Source organism: Dipodomys spectabilis, unplaced genomic scaffold, assembly GCF_019054845.1.
Source record: "Dipodomys spectabilis isolate Male_0828 unplaced genomic scaffold, ASM1905484v1 ptg000155l, whole genome shotgun sequence".
NCBI lineage: Eukaryota > Metazoa > Chordata > Mammalia > Rodentia > Heteromyidae > Dipodomys > Dipodomys spectabilis.
The window spans coordinates 4,213,158-4,235,228 of record NW_024870832.1 but is presented as its reverse complement, the minus strand read 5'-3'; the positions used below and the strand labels follow the sequence as shown (position 1 = coordinate 4,235,228).

At 47.7% G+C, this 22,071-nt stretch overlaps 1 protein-coding gene across 1 annotated transcript; it reads left to right on the top strand.

The window, feature by feature from the left end:
* Positions 1–14,624: 14,624 nt before the first annotated feature.
* Hand1 (heart and neural crest derivatives expressed 1) lies at positions 14,625–17,454 on the top strand. Its single transcript, XM_042692415.1, has 2 exons — positions 14,625–15,164; positions 17,350–17,454. The coding sequence occupies exons 1-2, from the start codon at positions 14,625–14,627 to the stop codon at positions 17,452–17,454; spliced, it is 645 nt and encodes a 214-aa protein (XP_042548349.1).
* The last annotated feature ends 4,617 nt before the right edge of the window (positions 17,455–22,071 follow it).

The following is a 22,071-nucleotide window of genomic DNA, read 5'->3' as shown; positions in this document are numbered from 1 at the left end:
CTAGGCAAGCACTCTACCACTAAGCCACCTTCCCAGCCACACTAAGTTAGTTGCATTCGCAGCCCACTATGTGGTTTAAACAGGTGGTATCAATCAGGGTACAGGAGCGAACAGCACACGAAACACCAAACCAGGGGCCCATTTCCTCAAACAAGCAGCCCAGAGTTCTAGTCCCTGAGCCCTCTGCTCCCTTGGATTCTCAGTCCCTCTCCCAATCTCCTTGCTTGCCTGCTAGGATTGCATAACAACCTCTTCCGGACTCTACAAATCAAAATCCTGTCCTAATTCTGAAGCTGCCCAGCCAGCTCCATGGAGTCCTGCGTGTGTAACCTTTCTCTTTTCCAGGTTATCGTCATCTGTCAGCGCTGAAGTTAAACAACAAAAAACATGCCAGGTGAGTGGCTGCAAAAGACGTTTGACTGTTTATGAGAAATATTCCATTACAATCAGATGCAAAATGGAAGGATGGGTCGCCAACACCCAGTCTCCACCACTGCTTCTCCCCCCCCAACCCCCACGTTCAGAGAGGGCCCCCTTTCTCTTCAAACCATTTCATTAGTGTGTGGTTCCAACCAATGCCTATTCTCTCTGGCTCCTTGGAAGGCACCCTTTGGGGGTAAGGGGGGGGGGGCTGGCTCTGTAGATGCCGATTGCCTGGTACATACAGTTTCATTCAATTAAAATACCCCGTTGGAGACATAATGAGTTTGGACGAGTTCAATACATGGATCCGTTTTTATATACATGCACAAGAAGATTTGATTTCCTCGGAGGAATTTATGGCACTGAAGAAGCAATTAAATTAATTTCTGCTCTGGTGTCTGGAGCGTTCTTTTCTCCTCTCTTCTCTTGCCACCTTTGTGCCTGGTTTGGGGTTTTTATTTTTTTCTTTAATGGATTATCTGGGGAGGCTTGCTTGCATGGATGAGAACAAATGTAATAACTGCTAGCAGTTGGTTTGAGTTTGGAGCTGGGTTTGAGTCAAGTGTGGCTGCTACTGGGTGGGTATGGGAAGCTACAAAGGACAATCTTGTGTCCCCTGGCATTTGTGAGGGAAGCAATGGCTTTTTTTTTTTTTTTTTTTTGGTCGGTTGTGGGGCTTGAACTCAGGTCCTGCTCACTGTCCCTGAGTTTTTTTGGCTCAAGGCTAGCGCTCTACCACTTTAAGCTACAGAATCATTTCCAGTTTTTTGGTGATTCATTGGAGATAAGAGTCTCAAAGACTTTCCTACCCTAGCTGGCTTTGAACCTTGATCCTCAGATCTCAGCCTCCTGAGTAGCTAGGATTACAGGCATGAGCCACTGGTACCTCATTACCATGACATCTTTATTTGTTTGTGTGTTTAAGAAGCTATGTTCACATCAAACCAGGTGCTCCAGACGATCATATTAAATGATGCTTATCAAATTGAACTCCAAACAATGGAAACAAACAGGTTTTTAAAAATATGATTTTGCTTTTTTCTCCTCTGTTGCTGTATATTTTTTTCTTTCTGTACCTTATGTCTTGTAAGTGTATCTGTATTGGGAAGGGTAAGGGGGAACCCAGAAATGGTGGAACAAAGCTGAACTAATGCAGCAGTGCTACTCACTAGACACTATGTTGAAAATGAACTATACAACTTGTGGGGTGAGGAGGGTCAGAAGAGGAAAAAACTAAGAGAAAATGAGGGAAGAAGTGACACTGTTCAAAAAAAAATGTTCTCCTTGTCTGTCTTTTTTTTTTTTGGTCCGGTCGTGGGGCCTGAACTCTGGGCCTGGGCACTGTCCCTCAGCTCTTCAGCTCAAGGCTAGTACTCTCCTTGTCTGTCTTTTTTTTTTTTGGTCCGGTCTTGGGGCCTGAACTCTGGGCCTGGGCACTGTCCCTCAGCTCTTCAGCTCAAGGCTAGTAGTACTCTACCACTTGAGCCACAGCACCACTTCCGGCTTTTTTCTTTTTGCTTATGTGGGGCTGAGGAATCGAACCCAGGGCCTCATGTATGCAAGGCAAGCGCTCTACCACTGAGCCACCTTCCCAGCCCCTCCTTGTCTGTCTTATGTAACTGTTACCCTTACATCACCCTTACAATTAAAAAACAAACAAAACCACAACAACAAGGTGCTGCAATCAGCTTTCTGGAAGGAAATCTACCCTAATACTTGGATAGTTACAGTCAAAACCAAAGTGTGCTTTCTCTAACCATTTCTTTTTTGCTTGGGGTAGTTCCTATCCCCTACCATTCATTCACCTCCTCATTCCCTCCTCCCAGTCTAGAGGAAAATTCCTCATCAGCAGTGACTCCTCTCTCTTCCCCATTCCAAAGCCAAGGCCCTTTTATTCATGTTGAACTTTTTCTTTTCTTTTGTCAATCATGTGGCTTGAACTCGGGTCCTGGGCACTGTCCCTAAGTATTTTTGCTTAAGGCTAGCATTCTACCACTTGAGCCAGAGCACCACTTCCGGTTTTCTGGTGGTTCACTGAAGAGTCTCAGAGACTTTCCTGCTCAGGCTAGCATTGAACCATGATCTTCAGATCTCAGCCTCCTGAATAGCTAGTTACAGGCATGAGCCACATCCCCTGGCTAGTAGTAGTAGTATCTTTAAGTAGTTGTACAATGGAGTTGCCATTTAACGGAGCAATTTATGAATAAAATACATCTTGATCAAAATCATCCCTTTCAACTTTTTCCCTCACCCCTTTCAACATTCTCCCTCATCATGGAGAACTTCATTCCTTCATCACAAAAGCAAAAATAACCCCTGAGAGATGTCAAAATTCAATGGAAAAAGCTCAGCTGAATGAGCACTTCACTTTATCCTCCCAAAGGACTTTTTTTTTTTTTAAAGTTCTTTTTTATTTTTGGGTCCGGTCATGGGGCCTGAACTCTGGGCCTGGGCGCTGTCCCTCAGCTCTTCAGCTCAAGGCTAGTGCTCTACCACTTGAGCCACAGCGCCACTTCCGGCTTTTTTCTTTTTTTTTGCTTATGTGGTGCTGAGGAATCAAACCCAGGGTCTCAGGCATGCAAGGCAAGCGCTCTACCACTGAGCCACCTTCCCAGCCCCTCCCAAAGGACTTGAGAGCCTGCCTGCTAGTGAATTTTCCAGCAGGGCTAGCACTAAATATTTTCCCCATGTCCATCTTAAATCCTTTTTGTTATTCCTCCCTTTTAAATGGTGTTTGCAATTGACCATGAGAAAGATGATGGATATAAGTTGTCCCCATTTAAAATAATATAACTAATCATCCAATTTCTTGCCCACATAGTCTAAGAGCTGTAGGCAGAAGGAAAGGATTCAAGAGCCTAGAATTTTCACCAATGGCCAAGTACTGGCAAAGACCCTTAGAGGCTCTCATAGACTAGCACTATTTTCCTGCATTGATACCCTAAGGACAAGCAGTATGAACAGTCTATGTCTTCCTGGGTCCTGTAATCCCAGCTACTCAGGAGGCTGGGATCTGAGGATCATGGTTTGAAGCCAGCCTGGGAAGGAAAGTGTGAGAGTCTTATCTCCACTAAACTACCAAAAAAAAAGCAAGAAGTGGAGCTTTGACTCGATGTGGTAGAGCTTGAATAAAAGAAGCTCAGGAACAACACCCAGACCCTGAGTTCAAGCCCCATGGCCAACCCAAATATAAACAAATAAAATGTATTGCATTCTTTGAACTAAATGCTATGGATATAGATCACTCCTGTCAGGTAAGTGGCTGAGGGCTCAGGTTAGGAAACAGGTATGGAAGGCAGTTAGCCTTGGGGAAGCCAGCAGATTGGTGTAAGAGTCCAGTGACAAGCCAGGAACTTGTGGCTCATGCCTGTCATCCTAGATACTCAGGAGGCTGAGATCTGAGGATCATGATGTGAAGCTAGTTTGGGCAGGAAAGTACGTGAGACTCTTCAATTAACTATCAAAAAAAAAAAAAAAAAGCCAGAAGTAGAGCTGTGGCTCAAGAGAGCTAGCCTTGTGCAAAAACATTCAGGGGCAATGCCCAGGCACTGAGTTCAAGCCCCAGGAATGGAAGGAAGGAAGGAAGGAAGGAAGGAAGGAAGGAAGGAAGGAAGGAAGGAAGGAAGGAAGGAAGGAAGGAAGGAAGGAAGGAAAGGGAAGGGAAGGGAAGGGAAGGAAAGGGAATGGAAGGGAAGGAAGGAAGGAAAGAAGGAAGGAAGGAAGGGAAGGGAAGGGAGGAAGGAAGGAAGGAAAAGAGAAAGAGAGAAAGAAAAAGAAGGAAGGAGGGAAGGAAAGAAAGAAGGATGGGCGGGTCCACATAGATTAACTGGCTTCCAACCCATCAATGCTAAATGAATACATACACATGCATATATACATACATAACCAAAAAAAGAAAGTAAACTCAATGCTTGCCCATAACGACCCTGTGAGTCCAATTCTGCCAGGAAGCATAGCCCACGAGAACTCTCATCCTCTGTCACTACAATGTCTGCAGCCCTGGGACACTTGCTGCCAGTTCCAGACTCTTCTTCAGCCCTGAGCTGGGCTTGGGTGAAGAATGTCAGTTCGATGCTCACTTGGGAATTCGGATTTGAATAGGAAAGGGGAGGGGAAAAAAATTTCCCCTGGCCTGGGAAATAACATTCTTTGGTAAAGTTTAACCTTCAGGAACTGACTTAGAGATAAATCTCTTAGCATAAAATTCCTTGACATAGAATTAACCGGTGTCTTCGGGGACCCTCCAGAATCCACAAAAGAAGCAACTAAACAACAACAACAACAAAACCTAAACATAACCAAACCAGCATGTCTGGGGAAAAACAAAACAACAATGCTGGCACTCCCAATTTTACTGATCACATAAAACCGAACTCAGCTCAGCAGAGTAAATGAAATTGTCCTAAAAGCAATGGGACCCAGTACTCAAACCAGGGAAAAATCCACCTGCCTGTCAGACTGTAACTAACCACCGGGAAAAGACTGGATTGCCACTGCTCTGGTAGTTGGGGATAACTAGGCTCCTGTGTCCAGTGTGTGTGTGTGTGTGTGTGTGTGTGTGTGTGTGTGTGTGTGTGTGTGTGTGTGTGTGTGTGTGTGTGTGTGTGTGTGTGATTTATGACTGCCGCACCCCAAGCAATGCTATAAATTTGGGAGTCGTTTTCACCCAAACTGAGAGTTAACGAGTTTTCAAATAAATACTCTTTCCAATCAGACGAGGTTCTGTTTAGGTTGAATGCTTCCCGTGCGGAAAATACACACAAGGAGGGAACGGAGCCGGGACAAAGCTCAGACGACATAAAAACTTGTATAAACACGATGTCACTTACCGATGGTCCAAAGAGAAAGGGAATGAAGAGGGGAGGGGTGGAAAGGAAGAAGGGGGGAGGGAGGGGAGAAGGGGAAGAAGGGGAGAGGGAGGGCATGAGGGAAGAACACACATACATGTTTACTTCTCCCCCCTGAATTCTCAGGTCCCCAGCCTGAAAGGGAAGAAGACATGGAAAATTTAATATTCTTTTTCCATAAGCTTGATTTATGTTAGTTATTAGACATAGAGCAACAGTAGGTTTACCTTAAATAGATTTGGGGCTTAGGAGGCTGTGACAAACCCAAGAATGGACCAGCGTGTATGAGCACACACACACACACACACACACACACACACACACACACACACACACACACACGGTCTGTGCTCCCTTAGTTTTTCTTTAGGGGAAAAAAAAGAACGTTTTATCTTTTTTTTTTTTGTCGGTCATGGTGCCTGAACTCTAGGCCTGGGCGCTGTCCCTCAGCTCTTCAGCTCAAGGCTAGCACTCTACCACTTGAGCCACAGCGCCACTTCCGGCTTTTTCTGCTTATGTGGTGCTGAAGAATCGAACCCAGGGCCTCATGCATGCAAGGCAAGCACTCTACCACTGAGCCACCTTCCCAGCCCCAGAATGTTTTATCTTTAATGGCTGAGAAAACCAGAATGGCCTCTTTGCAGCCACTGGCTGTGTGTATGCCATTTGGCAAATCTTTTCCCACCCTCTGAGGCTCATATTTGGCTGTCTTCACAATTTTGTGTGTGAGACTCAGTCCCTGAAGGAAAGAGGTGGATAGAAAAAAGGTGAATAGGAAAAAGGTGAATAAATGCAATCACACTATTCAATAGACATGATGTGGCAAATGAACCATGGAACTTGTGGGCAGGAAAAGGAGAGGGAAACTGGGGAAGAGGAAGGAAAGGGTGATGTTACCCCAAAAAAGAAGAAAAGAAAGAAAAAGACAGAAGAAAGGGAGGGAAGGAGAAATAGAGAGAAAGAAAGAAAGAAAGAAAGGAGGAGGAGGAGAAGGAGGAGGCAGAGAAGAAGAGGAAAAAGAAGAAGAGGAGGGGAAGAAAGAAGGAAGGAAAGAAGGAAGGAAGAAAGGGAGGGAGGGAGGGAGGGAGGGAAAGGAAAAGAAGGGAAAGGAAAGGAAAGGAAGAAAGGAAGGGAAAAGAAAGAAAGAAATATACTCATTACCTGACTTATAAAATGGTAACCCCTCTTTACAACATCTTTTTTTTTAATTTAATTTAATTTTATTTGAGAACATACAACATCTTAATAATAATAAAATTACATTTTTTAAAAGAAGACTTCGTCCCCAAGCCAAAAGGTAAACATTGTTTTCAGCTCGTACTTTCTCTGACCAGCTCATTCTTCATCCCAGGAAACAGGGCTAAAAGAGGAGGCTGTGGAGGGAACCAGAGGCTGCTTGGGACCCCCAAATCCTCACCCCCCAATTCTGTATCTGATCTTTTCGGTGCCCATTTTCTTTACTTTTTTGGGGAGGGGGGGTCGGTTGTGGGGCCTGAACTCTGGGCCTGGGTGCTGTCTCTCAGCTCTTCAGCTCAAGGCTAACGCTCAACCAGTAAAGCCACAGCGCCATTTCCAACTTTTTCTGCGCTGATGTAGTGCTGAGGAATCGAACCCAGGGCTTCATGCATGGAAGGCAAGCGCTCTACCACTGAGCCACCTTCCCAGCCCGTCGGTGCCCATTTTCTTTCCACTGGTAGAACCTGATCCTAGCAGGCTTCATCTTCTAAAAACAAAAACACAACAAACACAAAAACAAAAACAAGCCTTGCAGGAGCAATTGGTTTCCTGCTTGCCTATCTCTTCCCCACACCCAGTTTTGTGGTGTTTGGGAGCTGGGAAGGGGAGCAAAAACTGGGGGGGGGGGGGCGGGAGACGCAGAGAGAGACAGAGGCAGAGAGGGAGGGAGGTGAGGGGGAGGGAAGGAGGGGAGAGAGAGAGAGAGAGAGAGAGAGAGAGAGAGAGAGAGAGAGAGAGAGAGAGATGTTTAAGAGATTTGCGCGCTCAAGCTGCGGTGTAAATGGTCCAAGCGCTGATTTATGGCGCGTTACTGCAGGACGCGATTGCCCAAGACAGCAAGAATATTTTACACCGCTCTAATATAAACAGGCGGCCGGCCCGGTCCTTTTTATGGAGTTCCTGTAATTACCGTGGTCCTGACAGGTCCTTGATTTACTGCCCTATTTAGATAAGGGGTCCGGTGCGGGGATTGCCCGTGGCGTCAAGGTCACAGGACACGGCGGCGGGAGAGAAGGGTTTGCGGTAGGCGCCGCGCGGGGCTCTCCCCGAAGGCCTGGAGGGGTGTCAGAGTTGGGGTGAGGGGACAGGGGCCCTAGGGCTGGGATTTGTGAGCGAATGGATACTCCCCCCCTCCCTGCTGCCCCCAATTAAAAAATAAAGGTTAGTTAGTGAGGGCAAAGCAATGATCTAAAACTGAAATTCAAATCTGCTGGGGCTCTTCTATTTTTAGACTTAAGGCACCTGGGCCTGGGTTCTTGTTAAGGGCTATTGGGAAAGGACCCCCCCCCCAATTTGATCAGAAACAGGGCGGAGGGGGGGGGGAGTGGAGGGCGGTGTCAGAAGAGAATTAAAGCAAGGGAGTGACCCGCGGTCAGGCCCCTTCTCCTCATCCGGGCATAATCGTCATAGCTAACTCCACTTCTTTATTGGGAGAATTATAATTCCAAAAGCAGATCAACCATTTAGCAGGCTTTACTGTTGAGGTGCTGGGGGCAGCCTACCCCAGGCCATACCGGGCAGGCCCATCTAGTGTTAGTTATTGTGTTAAAGAGCCCATCTACTTCTACCATTTAACATCATCTTATTCGCCCTTTGTGATAGGTATTGTACCTCAGTTTACCTAAAGGAATCTGTCGTTCAGAAGGTTCACACAGGGGAGGAATGAAGTATCTCTTTCCACCTATATGAGTTCCATGCCTCTGCTAAGCTCTTTTTTGATAGAGAGACAGAGAGAGAGAGAGACAGACAGACAGACACAGACAGAGAGAGAATGTACTGAGGCTTGACCTCAGGGACTAGGCACTGTCCCTGAGCTTTTTGTTGTTGTTATTGTTTGTCACGGGGCCTCAGCTTTTCAGCTCAAGGCAAGTGCTCTACCACTTAAGCCACAGTGCCACTTGTGGTTTTCTGGTGGTTAATTGGAGATAAGTCTCAAAGACTTTCCTGCCCAGGCCGGCTCAGCATCCTGAGTAGCTAAGATTACAGGCAAAAGCCGCCACTACCCGGTTTCTGGGCTTTTTTTTTTTTTTCCTCAAGGCTGGAGTTCTACCACTTGAATCATACTGCCACTTCTGGCTTTGTGCTGGTTAATTGAAGAGACAGTTTGTCTTCATTTTCCCCAGGGCTAGCTTTGAATAGAGATGCTCCAAACTCAGCCTCTGGAGTTGTCAGGATTACAGGCATGAGCAGCCAGGCAACTGGGTGATAGAATTTTGCACTTCTTTCAGCTCTCTTCTATGAAATGAGATGAAACTTCCTGCTTTGTCTCACTAACACAACCTGGAGAAGCATCAGGAAATCTGCATTTGAACGTTTCTAAGAATGCCAAACCTGTCGTGAGCAACTAGGCAGTTTGGAACTGGACCCCCAGTTCCCAGCTCCCAGAGTTTGATCTGTAGAAATAGGCTGAAGAATGGAGTTCTCTCAGAGAGCTAGCTTTGCACAAAGCTTTTAGGGTGGGGCACAGAATGAGAAGCTGGAAATTACAGAAACGTTTTTGAGACTGTTAGTCTCTCTCTCTCTCTCTCTGTTTCTCTGTCTCTGTTCTCTCTTCTCTGTCTCTGTCTGTCTCTCCCCTCCCGCCCCCCATACACACCATTCTCACCAGGTCTTCTCCTTCCCAAGAGTCCGTTTCTGTCCTCATACTTCTGAGCGCTGTTGTTGGACAGCTGGGTCTGGAGCTCAGGAACTTTGCTCTGTCTCTGATGCTCATATTGCTCCCAGCAGATCCCTTAGCATGGGGGAGGGGAAGGTTGGTTCTGAGCCTTTGGTGGCCGGAAGGGTCACCCTGATCTTTTTTTTTTTTTTTTTTTGGGTCCGGTCATGGGGCCTGAACTCTAGGCCTGGAGGCTGTCCCTCAGCTCTTCAGCTCAAGGCTAGCGCTCTACCACTTGAGCCACAGCGCCACTTCTGGCTTTTTTCTTTTTGCTTATGTGGTGCTGAGGAATCGAACCCAGGGCCTCAAGCATGCAAAGCAAGCACTTTTAACCACTGAGCCACCTTCCCAGCCCTCATCACCCTGATCTTTTAACACTCCCAGAGTAGAGATCTTGGGGAGGGGGGGAGAGGCTTAGGGGATCTCAGGGTTTGGGGCTTCTCACATTGGTCTCACATTGAATTTCCCACTAGACTTATCCAGGGTGGGTAGGTGTAAGACATACGCATCCTGAGTCATGGTGTAATGTAGGGAAAGGGAGACTCACCTGGTGGGGGGAGTGGAGCTGAAGTATATGATCATAGTGTGTCCTTGTGTGTTCGTTATCGTGAGTGTTGTAATGATGCAAATACTATTGTACAACTGCCATGGTATGTGTGTGTGAGAGAGATGGTTCCAGATTTGAACTCCTGGCTTGAGAGATGTCTCTGAGTTTTTGTGCTCAAAGCTAGCATTCTACCATTGAACCACATTTTCATTTCTAGATTTTTTTTGTCTGTTTTTGGTGCCTGTCCTGGGGCTTGAACTCTGGGCTTGGGCACTGTCTCTGAGCTCCTTTTTGGTCAAGCCTAGAACTTTACCACTTGAGCCACAGCACCTCTTCTAGCTTTTTCTGTGATTAATTGGAGATAAGAGTCTCATGGACTTTCGGCTTCCAACCTGATCCTCAGATCTTAGCCTCCTGAGTAGCTAGGATTACAGGTATGAACTACCAGAGTCACCTGGCAACAATTGCCTTTTGAGGGCTTGCCAATGTGACTATATTGGTAGGGCGAAGAATATAATGCCAAATTGAGTGTGTGGAATTTGTGTGCATATATATAATATTTGAGCATATGAGAATCTCCATTTATGAGCAGTTTACATATATAGTAATGCATTTTTTTTTTTTTTGTCGGTCGTGGGGCTTGAACTCTGGGCCTGGGCGCTGTCCCTCAGCTCTTCAGCTCAAGGCTAGCACTCTACCACTTGAGCTACAGCGCCACTTCCGGTTTTCTGGTGGTTTATTGGAGATAGGAGTCTCACGGTCTCTTCTGCCCAGGCTGGCTTTGAACCTCAATCCTCAGATCTCAGCCTCCTGAGTAGCTAGGATTACAGGCGTGAGCCACTAGCGCCCGGCTTAGTAATGCATTTTTTAAAGTAGTTGAACAATGGGATTTCAATTTAACAAGTCAGATTGTATCATGTATATTGATCAATGTCACCCTTTCCATTATTCTCCCTATCTTTCCCCATTCCATCCCTACCCTCAAGTTATGTGGTTCACATATGTAAATTAGACATAATGATTGTATTGGCCCACCCCCCTCTCTCCATTTGTCTGTCCCATCTTCCCTTACCCCCCCCCCAAACCATGACCAAACAGGTGTCAGCCATCTGACATTCATTTTGTTAAATCATTAGCTGTTCAAAGAAGTTGCAATGCCCAGTAGGTTTTGTTTGTTTGCTTCTGTTGTTTTTTTTTTATTTTGGTCTGGCATCTAATCAAATTTTTAGGCTTCTGATCCTCTGGGTGGCTGATACTAGTCTAGTACTCTCAGGTAGTGAAGGCTATTAGGATGAATTCTTGTAAGTGTCGGGCTGTGAACGCCATTTCCAAAAAGTGCCGCAAAAATACAAGCATGTGAGCCTGTCATTGTGACAGAAAGAATATGTGTCGATCCCTTCCTCTGCGGGGTATTATTGAGAGTTTATATTGCCTCAACTCTCCATGGCTGTGGCCCTGGGAGCCAGTCCCTAACTGTAACCCAATCTGTAGCTCTGTAGCGCAGTCATAGAACCATCTTGTCACTCTTTGAGAGAAATGAAATGTAAAATCTGGGAATGGGGAGATACTGCACGAAGCGTATGTTAGCTGTCAGTGTGTGGGATGCACATATTTGGGGGCGTCTAAGGGTGTGTATGTGTGTGTGTGTGTGTATGTGTGTGCGCGCGCGCGTACCAGCGAGGGTTAAGCCTTTGGGATCATAAAGGTATAGGTGTGATCTCGGGAAGTTGCGGGTATAAGGACAAAGGCGGAGAGGAAGATGGAGGTGCTGCGAGGAGGAATCCGTCTCTCCCACCCGCAGGTCCTGCAAGCGGGAAGCGTGGCGACGCCGGGGACCGCCCCCCCCCCCCCCTCCGCGAGGAGCCACCCTGGAATCGCGCGCCGCCGCTCCCTCCCCGCGAAGCCCCGGCTCCCGGCAGGGCCCAACCCCGGCGCTGCTGGCGCCAGGCGCCCGGGAGAGCGGCGGGGAGCGGGCGGTAGCGGGCGGGGAGCGGCCGGCCTGCACCCCGCCCGAGGCGGCGGGAGATCTGGACGTCCCTCAGCGGCGGCCCGCCCCACTCCGTCCCCGGCATCCTCCAGGGCCCACAGGTGACATTGGCCAGCTCAGACCCAAAGCATTTGTTCCAGTCTTTCCTGTACGGCCCTTCCCCTTGCATTCACGCCCCGAAGTGTGTCTTCTCACGGAAATACACGTTTACAACCCCCGTAGCGCAACACACGCGCATTCCTAGAATTTGTGCTTTATCTCCTTCACCCAAAGCCCATCAGATCCGCTTCACCCCTCGCTCCTGGACCACAGGGGGAACGCCTTTATCCCACGTCAACCTGGCCCTCTTTTCTCTAAACATATATATAGATATAGATGTAGAAATAGATATAGATATAGATATGGAAATATTAAATACTATATTTAATAGAGAAACATGTTAAGAAATAGGAAATACTATATCTTAACATATATTAAGAAAAATATAGCTTTTCTTTATATATTTTCTCCATCTTTTCTTTATATATATTTATACATACATATGTATTTGTGAGTGTGTGTATACTTGTGTTCTTACTTGGCTTTTTTTCTATCAAGGTTGGAGCTCTATCACTTGAGCCACATTTCCACTTCTGAGTTTTGTTTTTCTTTTTGGTTGGTTAATTGGAAATGAAAGTCTCAGGGACTTTTTTCTGCCTGGGCTGGCTTCGAACTACAATCTTTAGATCTCAGCCTCCTCAGTAGCTAGGATTCAGCGTGAGCCATGGTGGGCACCCAGCTTGCTTCCTACACTAGGACAGAGTTGATTTTTCTCCCACTGCTTTTGGACCAGAACTGTTCTAGGACCACTGTGGGTTTCAATAAACAATTTTCAATGTATGCATAATGTATTTGCCCTCTTTTATTTTATTTTTGTTGCTAGAATTGGGGCTTGAACTTGGGGCCTCTCACTCATTTGGCATTTTCTGCTCAATGTTGGCACTCTACTGCTTCTGGCTTTGTTTTGCTGGTTCTTTGGGGATCCGTTTCACAGATTTTTCTTCCTCTGGGTTGGTTTTGAACTTCAAACTTCAGCCTCCTGAGTAGCTATGATTACAGATATGGGCCACTAGCACCCAGTTTTGCATTTTTATCTTTTTAAGCACTTCCCTGGGTTGGGATGTAGCTCAGGGACAAAACACTTAGCAAATGCAACACTATGGAGGGTTCCTTCCTTGGTACCAAATAAAGAAAACACACAAACACACACACACACACGCGCACACACACACACACACACACACACACACATTTTAAAGTGCTTACATATTTTCACCCTTACCTGACATTTAAGAGAAAAGCCTGACTAGTGAAGGTTGATGAGTTGGAGGGATCTAAGATCGTACATCAAGTAGGCAACTCCCCAGCCGCAATCCTTAAATGCAGCCACCCTTGGATGTCCAGGAGGGAAGGGACTCTGCGGAGAGACTCTCAGGGAGAGGGAAATTAGGCCCTGGGAGAGGGGAAGGAGTGCGGAGCCCGCCCAACCCTCTGATCGGTGGATTGGAGATGCTCAGGCATTGCATTTGTACCTTGGCACAAGGGTAAACTGTGGTCCTCTGTATACTGTCCACAAACACTGGTTTCTTGAACTGTGATGTTCTGCTGTGTGCGGTGGCTTTATCATCGAGAATCATTTTCAAGGGGGTTGATGAAGGGGTTGGGTGAAATGACCCCTCGCATTCTTGATTCCGATCCGAAGTGAAAAATCGAGGCGCGGGGGTGGGGGTGGAGGTGGGGGAGTAGGCTGTGGAATCCTGAACCACAGATACCCTTAGGGCCAAAGCAGCTGCTAGGCCGCCTGGGCCTCGGCTGGCCTGGCCAGGGTCTTTAGGCTGAATCAGGCGCCTGCAAGGCGAGAAGAGCAGATCTTAGCCCCCGGAGCCCGGAACAAACCGGTAAATAACCAGAGGCTTGGAGTCCACTCCCTTTGCCCTCCTCCCTTCCTCTCTCCACCATCCGCGAGGCAGATCGCTGGGCTGGTGACCATCCGGGGCGCTGGAGGCTGCAAGTCTAGCCTAAGTGGCGCGCGGGAGTGGGGAGGTGTTAGATGGGGGAGAAAGTTTGGTGCCTACCCGGAGCGCCTGGCCAGCTTCTGGCTCTGGCGCCAGGCTGGCCCTTTGGAGCTCAGCACTGGTAGCACTGAAATCTCTCCGATTCTGAACTTGTGAGCGTCTCGGAAGAACCATTCCCCCCGCCCCCTCTAGGCTTCAATTTCCCAATCTGTAAACTCATGGGATGGGCTCTAGAAGGAGGCAATAGATGATTCTAGATTCCTTCTGCTAGATCCACAGAGGGTGCGTGCGTGTGTGTGTGTGTGTGTGTGTGTGTGTGTGTGTGTGGTCATTTACAGCCCTGGGAGACGGCAGGCGAGGGGTGGAGGGGGCGCCTCAGGTCTGGAGACCCCCTCCCTTCCCCCTCCAGGCCTGAGAGGGGAGGGACAGAGGCGGGGCCGGTGCTTGGTTCCCCGCAGGCGGCGTGGAGAAGAGTGACTTTTCCAAAGAACAACCTGGAAAGCCACCACCCCCTCTCCCTCCGCCGCCCCCCTGCCATTGGCTGCGCGGAGAGGTTGACATCAAAGCCGCGGCCTTAAATAAGCCAGATCGCGCTGGGGGAGTCCGCAGAAGGGTTAAACGGATCTTTTAGCCAACTGCGCGTCCTCCCTCTGGTGGGGGGGGGGGGGGACACGCAGAAAGGCCGCGGGGCCACGCGTGTCTTCTTCCTCCACGGTGCCCAGCGCTCCAGTCAAGCCGCCACCCAGCAGTGCGCGCGGGGAGCCCGACTGCCCATCCGTGGCCCCCGATTATTTCTGGGGGCGCATGGGGCGACGTTAATCCAGCTTGGAGGCACCCCCACTCACCCACCCCCAGTCCAGGAGCCTCTCCAGCCATGAACCTCGTGGGCAGCTACCCTCACCACCACCATCACCACCCGCACCCCGCGCACCCCATGCTCCACGAGCCTTTTCTCTTCGGCCCGGCGTCGCGCTGTCATCAGGATCGGCCCTATTTTCAGAGCTGGCTGTTGAGCCCGACAGACGCTGGTCCGGATTTCTCAGCCGGCGGGCCATCGCCCAGTGCCGCCGTGGCTGCCGCTGCCTACGGTCCCGATGCCAGGCCAGGCCAGAGCCCCGGACGACTGGAAGCGATCGGAGGCCGCCTGGGCCGGCGGAAAGGTTCTGGACCCAAGAAGGAAAGGAGACGCACGGAGAGCATCAACAGCGCTTTCGCTGAGCTTCGAGAATGTATCCCCAATGTGCCGGCAGACACCAAACTCTCCAAGATCAAGACTCTGCGCCTAGCCACCAGCTACATCGCCTACTTGATGGATGTGCTAGCCAAGGATGCCCAGGCCGGAGATCCTGAAGCTTTCAAGGCTGAGCTCAAAAAGGCGGATGGTAGCCGGGAGAACAAGAGGAAAAGGGAGATGGTGAGTTTGTGTGTGTGTGTGTGTGTGTGTGTGTGTGTGTGTGTGTGTGTGTGTGGAGGGGGGGGAACCCCGGGTCTTGCCAACAGTAGAAGAGAATCTTCACCTCACCCCGGTGTTGGTGTGTGTGAGGGTTTGAAAGGCTGGGGAGAGTTTTGAGATGGTTGCAGGAGGCAGATCCATAATTAAATTCAGCTGTAATAATGGCACCATGTTCTCCTTTTTTTCTTAATATGTCTGCCGGTACTGGGGCTTGAACTCAGGGCCTGTGTACGCTGTCCCTCGACTTTCTCTGCCTCATGCTCTACCAATTTTGTAGCACAGGTACAATTTCAGCTTTTTATAAAAGAAAGAAAGAAGGAAAGAAAAACTGGTTAATTGAGATCTTTTCCTGCCCTGGCTGGCTTCAAACTGTGATCCTCAATATTTCAGCCTCCTGAATAGCTAGGATTAGAGGCATGAGGCACCAGCAACTGGCAAGAGACCATGTTATTTAAAAAAAAAGAAAAAAAATATTTAACAGTAGTTGGACAAAGGAATTCCACGTGTCAGTTTCTGAGTAGAATACATCTTGATCAGTGTCCCCCCCTTTTATAATTTCTCCCCATCCCTCCCAACCCCACTCCATCCCTTCAATTTTCCTTGAGGGGAGAGTCTGTTGAAAGCCTTGAACCTCTAAAAGGTTGCTCTCAACCTAATTCTCTTTCAAATTGGGGAGGTGCTGATTGGTCTTGAGAATCTCCTGGAAAAACAGGTTTTGAAGGCCAGCAGGAGTTGCTTCCATTTGCTTTTGCGTGATTTTGTGAGCCAAATCTACTAACATCATTGTACAGACCCAAGCACACTGAGGCCCAAGAAGGGATAAATAAAACCAGAAAGACACCTAGCAAAGGAATAAGAGTTAGAGTTGAGTCAGATTCTCAACTTCGGGACCACGGTGCTCCATTTACCCCTGGGTTGGTCTAGATGGAGAACAACATCAACGGCTTTTGTAGATAAACAAGAAACAAATCACGTTGGGTTTCAAGATCTCAAATCCTCCTTTGGCTTTTCTTGGTCTTCTGTATTTAGAGTGATATCTTTCTGGGTTTTCCTGCCCAGGGCCGTGGGGCCTGCAGGAAAAGTGACCCGTAGACCCGCAAAGGAGTTTTCTCTTGGGTACTTTTGCTCTGGCCCTCTTTCATGGGAGGGACCCAAGAGATCATCAGAACTCACTGGGTTATTTTGATTATTTTCTGATCTCGAATGGTAATGGTGGAGCAAGTCAGGGCTTGGGGTCACTGGTTGGAAGCCCCCTGGATCCTTTTAAGTAGCACCTCCTGGGTCTCTTGCCAGTGGAGCCTGGAGGGAGAACTAGGCCTGGCTGAATCCATCTTTTCTCTCTTTCTCCTTGGCATTGCAATCAGAGGCACTCCTAAGTACCAGCTGTAGTACCCAACTCTGTATTCAAGCTCAGATGCTAAGTTAGATTGGAAAGCCAGGAGGAGTTGGGGGCAGGGGTAAGGGGAAACAGACCCTGGTGCCAGCAACAGTTGATTTTTATTTTATTTTTTTGGTGCCAGTCCTGGGGCTTGATTGAACTCAGGGTGCTGTCGTTGAGCAAGGCTAGCACTCTACCATTTGAGTCACAATTCCACTTCCTGCTTTTTTTCTTTTTCTTTTTTGTTTTTCATTGGCGATCCCAAGTCTCATGGATCCCAAGTCTGATGGACTCGCTGGATCTTCAGATCTCAGCTTCCTGAATAGCCAAGATTACAGGCATGAGCTACCAGCCTGGCTAAAGTTATTGTTGTTGTTGTTTTAATTCCTCCCATTCACCTCACTGTAGTATTACTTGGGTGGCACAAAGCTAAACCAACACTCATCCGTTCTGTTTTGTTGGTTTTTTGTGTGTGGTTTTTTTTTTTTTTTGTCAGATAGTATAGAGAATTTTTTCTTACCAAACCTCCCAAGAGCTGCTGTAGACCATCCCGGATCCCAGGAACTTGGCACATAAAAGGCAAATTTATGAGCCTGTTTATTCCCATTTCACAAACAGAAATCTGTCACTTATTTAAAAGCTACCAGTTCCTCCTCGCCTGCATTTTCCTCCTCACCCCTACCTCCCTAGCGGGGTGATTGGAGAAAGAAAAAAACAACACATTGAAACCTGTCTTTCACTTCTTTTCTTGTTCTGTCCATTTGGCAGCCGCAGCACGAAGGCTTTCCTCCAGCGTTGGGCCCTGGGGAGAAGAGGATTAAAGGGCGCACAGGCTGGCCGCAGCAAGTCTGGGCGCTGGAGTTAAATCAGTGAGCCAAGATCCGTGCTACGGAGGACCGGACCGCCACCGGCTGGCTGATCTGGTATCCTGGGAACAGGGGAAAGGCAGCAGTGGCAAAGGCCAGTCTCTCTGGGTTCCAGAGACTTGTGGGGACGCGTCTTGTTGAGCCCCTTCTGAGTACCGGCAGTGGGTCACCCGCTTGCAAACCATACACTTGGATCGCACGTGCAATGTCATTTGAAATTGTCTTTACTGCAGTTAAGAGAAAGAGAAATTTATATAGATATCTATATATATATGTCCACTTCCTCTAACTAAGGGCCTGTTGGAGAAAAAGAGGGACTGGAATCCAAGCACCCGAACACTTGGGATGTGTCTAATCTTTTGGGGATGTGTGTGGAATTTAGGGTTTCTCCCCCCTAAATGGCATCTTCACTCTGCGATCTGGCTTTTCTCTCCACTTCCCCCCATCCCGGGTTTGTTCAAATTCCAGACACCTGGTTCTCTTAATTAAAATGCAATACAAGGAATCAATCTTTTTTTTTTTTTTAGCCAGGGTAAGAGAACACAGAGGAGGAAGATGGAGAAATGACTTGTATTGTTTTCTTTTCAACAGCCATGTTATTTTATATTTTTCTCTTTTTGTTGCTGTAATTCGTACCTAGAGGGAAGGAGGTTTGGGGGAGGTAAATTTTGTTCCTCCTCTATTACGAAGCTGCTTCCTTGTGCTGGTTTCCAAGGAAAAACTTGTTTTTACTTTTTTTTTCTTTCCTTTCTTAACGGCATTTCTTTTCCTTGCCCTCCCCCCTCCTTCCCTCCCTCTCTCTCTCCCTCTTTCCCTCCCTCCCTTTTCCCTCTCTCTCTCTCCCTATCTCCTCCTTCCTCCTTCCCTCTCTCTCTCTTTTATTATAGCCTTTTGTTTTTGTACTGGTTCCTGGGGCTTGAACTCAGGGCCTGGGCGCTGTCCCTGAGCTTTTGTGCTCATGACTAGTGTTCTACCACTTTGAGCCACAGCACCATTTCCAGCTTTTAAATTTTATTTTTGGCAATTCATTAGAGATAAGAGTCTCCTGGACTTTCCTGCCCTGGCTGGCTTCAAACAGTGATCCTTAGATCTCAGTATCCTGAGTCGGCTAGGATTACAGGTGTGAGTCATTGACACCTGGCTAGCTATTTTTCTCCCCCTTCCTCAAAGTTGGCACTCTTTTTCTTTCTAAATAAAAACTTTCCTCTAGGTTGTAAAGTTTTTATGTATTTAAACTACCTATGATGCCTGGTGTGCTCAGGTATTTCTCCCCTCGCTTCCCCCAATTCCTTTTCTACCTCAGATCTATATGGACACTCACCCACCCCTTCCCTTGGCAAAGGCAAGTATCTATGCTCTTGATTAATAATAAAAAAGTTTTCTAAAATACTGAGGGGCCCCTGTGTGGTGTCTCAAGTCAGTTTCCCCTCTCCATGGTGTGTCTTCTGGGGTTTGGAAAGTCACAGTCCTTGCTTCTCCTTCGATACCAATCAAATCAAACTGCAAACCAAACCTAGGGGAAAAGGCAGATTAAAATTTTCTTCTGAGGAACTGGGATGCAGCTCAGTGGCAAAGCACTTGCTCAGCAAGTGCAATGTCCTGGGTTTGATTCCCAGTACCCAAAAAGAAAAGACAAAGAAAAAAAGAAAGAAAGAAAGAAAAAGAAAAGAATTTATTCCTGGAAGCCAGGCACTGGTGATTCATGCCTGTAATCCTAGCTACTCAGGGGCTGAGATCTGAGGATCAGGATCCAAAGCTCATCTCCCAATTAAGCACCAAAAACAAAAAAAAAAAGCACCAGAAGTGGAACTGTGGCTCAAGTGGTTGAGCACTAGCTTCTGGCAAAATGAAGTTCGGGGACAGTGCCCAGGCCAGGGCTCCAAGACTGGCCCAAATTTTTAAAAAGAATGTATTCCTAGAAGGGAGAATAAAATTGTTAGCCTGTAGCAGGAGGACAGAAGAAAATCAATGTTTGCAAGAAATCGATGTTTGCAAGTTAGTATGTAGCATGGATGTCTATAGACTGTGGTTTGGTGGAACTATTGGAAAAGGAAGGGGAAGAAAAAGGAAGGGAGAATTAGGGAAGAGAAGGAATAGGAACAGAAAGGAAAGGAGGGAAGAGAAGGAAGGAAAAAGAAGGGTCTGGGCGGGTCCCGGAGAAGCAGGAGCCTCGGGGTAGTTCGGGAGATTCCCTGGTGGCTCGGAATGCACTCGCCGGGGATTAAACTCCACGTCGAGGTACCCTTTGGTACCTGGGTGGTGGCAGGCGACTGCAGATCCTGCAGGGGTCGGCTTAGCAACCCTTTAAGCTCAGCGGGGAGGCCAATCCGAACTAGACATTTCGGAGCAGCTACTAGTGGTTCTCGAGTAAACCTAGATTTCTCTCCATTGGCAGAGCACTTAGCAAACAGTTGTGAGCACTTGTGGATTTGTGCACAAATCCACATTTGGGGGGGGGGGGGGAGCATCCAGGGTTGGTGGGACTTCGTAAATGCGGTGCATTTGCCCGGGCGCTAGGAGGGAGAGGCCCGGGCAGGCTTTGGGGCTTCTGCGAACGAGCGATCGGTCGGTCCCTCGGGTTTCGTGGTTCAAGAGGCGGAAAGCAAGCGCGGGGCACCGGGTGCTCTCGGCACCCCGACCTTGAGCTGGGTCTGGAATTGGGGACACGACCGGGAGACTCGCCCCAGGAGCCTGCGCCCCCGCATCGGGGTGTCTCCGATTCTCCCTCTTGGCTCATAAACACCTCGGTGGCTGGCGGCGAGGCCCACGCGGGCCTTTCCAGACGCGAAGGGGTTAATCGGAGGTGTTTTATGGGGCACGGGCGGTGGGGGGGGGCTGTCAGCCTCCCCCCCCCCCCCATCTCAGGTACTTGTTCTGTTTTTGTGTTTTTTAACTCCTCCACCCACCCCCCTCATCTGCCACGACATCAAACGAAGCCGGCGATTTAACTAGGGCAACACCTCGCGGTAATGAGCCGCCCGACGCCCTCGGGGCTGCCCCGCCGAGGCCCCAGGGCCCCTCGGGGAGAAGGGGGGAAAGGTTTATTTATATATACACGTACGTGCATGTATAAAATAGCATACAGTCGTACATTTACATCTGTGCGCATAGTTATTTACAGATATGAATATGAAAACAAATACTTAATGTAAATATATACATTTATCCTTATATACTCACTACATTTAAATGTAAATATTTAAAGAATTAATGTTTACATATATTTAAATTTAATCTATGTGTAATGCATATAGATTATAAAAGATATATAATTTATAAATATACACATATAAATATCTACTATAATAAATAACTATGATATGTAATATATCACTATATCATGTATGATATGTGATATATGTTTATATAAATACAAATGTAATACTTAGATGATTATAAAGATATTTATATGTATAACTTATAAATATAACGTAATGTAAACATTTAAATATAAGTAGATAAATATATTATGTATTTACATATTTATATAATATGCAGCTACTGTATATTATATATACGTATTTTTTTTCTTTCCCCCCAAGAGCTGAGAATCCTTGGGAATTAAATTCTGGGGAAATAGAGATGAGGAGCAAGCAGACTGAGGGTTCCACAAAGCCGGCAGAGAGGAGCCTTTGCTAGATTCGAACCCGGGATCTCAGTTAAGCTCACAAACCTCTGGCTGTGCACGGGGCCAGCTCTTGGAGACTATTTTTAGCCAAGTGAAGCATTCGAGGCATGGGAAGAATGTGTACCCGCCGCTGCTTCCTCTTCACGGGAGGAAGGAGGGGGTACCTAGCAGGGCCCCCCCACAACAATCCTGTTCAGAAAACTATATAGCAGAGCCCCAACTCTGTTTAGAAAGAGAGGGTTTGACTCCCAAACGGGGATTTTGAGTCAGTATGGGGTCCCCCATTTTGGAACCCCTATCTGCGAGCCAGTGGCCTGTTAGGGAGGCTATGGGACTTCTTGCTTCACTCCTGAGATGGAAAGGGGGAGCCCAGGAGAGAGGAACGGAGTCTCTCCACCCCACCCTGACCAGTCAGGGGGCTGGGAGCACCCTCCAGCTCTCAGCCTGCTATCTCTGATCTTTCTTAAGATGCTCATCCTTCCTCTCCTGCCTGCTACTATTTTTCTTATTCCCTGCCCAGTGTACCAAGAACGACTTTGTAGAAGCAATTATCATCATTATTTTTAGTTTTAGTTTTTATTTTTGTGCTATTCCTGGGGTTTGAACTCAGAGCCTGGGCGCTGTCTCTCAGCTTTTCAGCTCAAGGCTAGAGCTCTACCACTGTGAGCCACAGCACCCCTTCCATTTTTCTGGTGGTTAAGTGGAGGTAAGAGTCTCATGGGCTTTCCTGCCTGGGCTGGCTTTGAACCTTGATCCTCAGATCTCCACCTCCTCAGTAGGTAGGATTACAAGCGAGAGCCACCGGCTCCCAGCTTATCATCATTTTTATTTTTACTTTATTTTATTTTTGTGCCAGTCCTGGGGCTTGACATCAGAGCCTGGGTACTGTCCTGAGTTTTTGTGCTCAAGGCTAGTGCTGTATAGAGCCACAGCTCCACTTCCAAGCTTTTTGTGGCTCATTGGAGATAAAGAGTCTCATAGACTTTTTCTGCCTGG

Bases quoted from the DNA above. Each gene is read 5' to 3' on its own strand.
- Hand1 (XM_042692415.1), top strand. From the start codon at position 14,625: ATGAACCTCGTGGGCAGCTACCCTCACCACCACCATCACCACCCGCAC. The intron at 15,165-17,349 runs GTGAGTTTGTGT...TCCATTTGGCAG, and splicing joins ACAAGAGGAAAAGGGAGATG to CCGCAGCACGAAGGCTTTCC.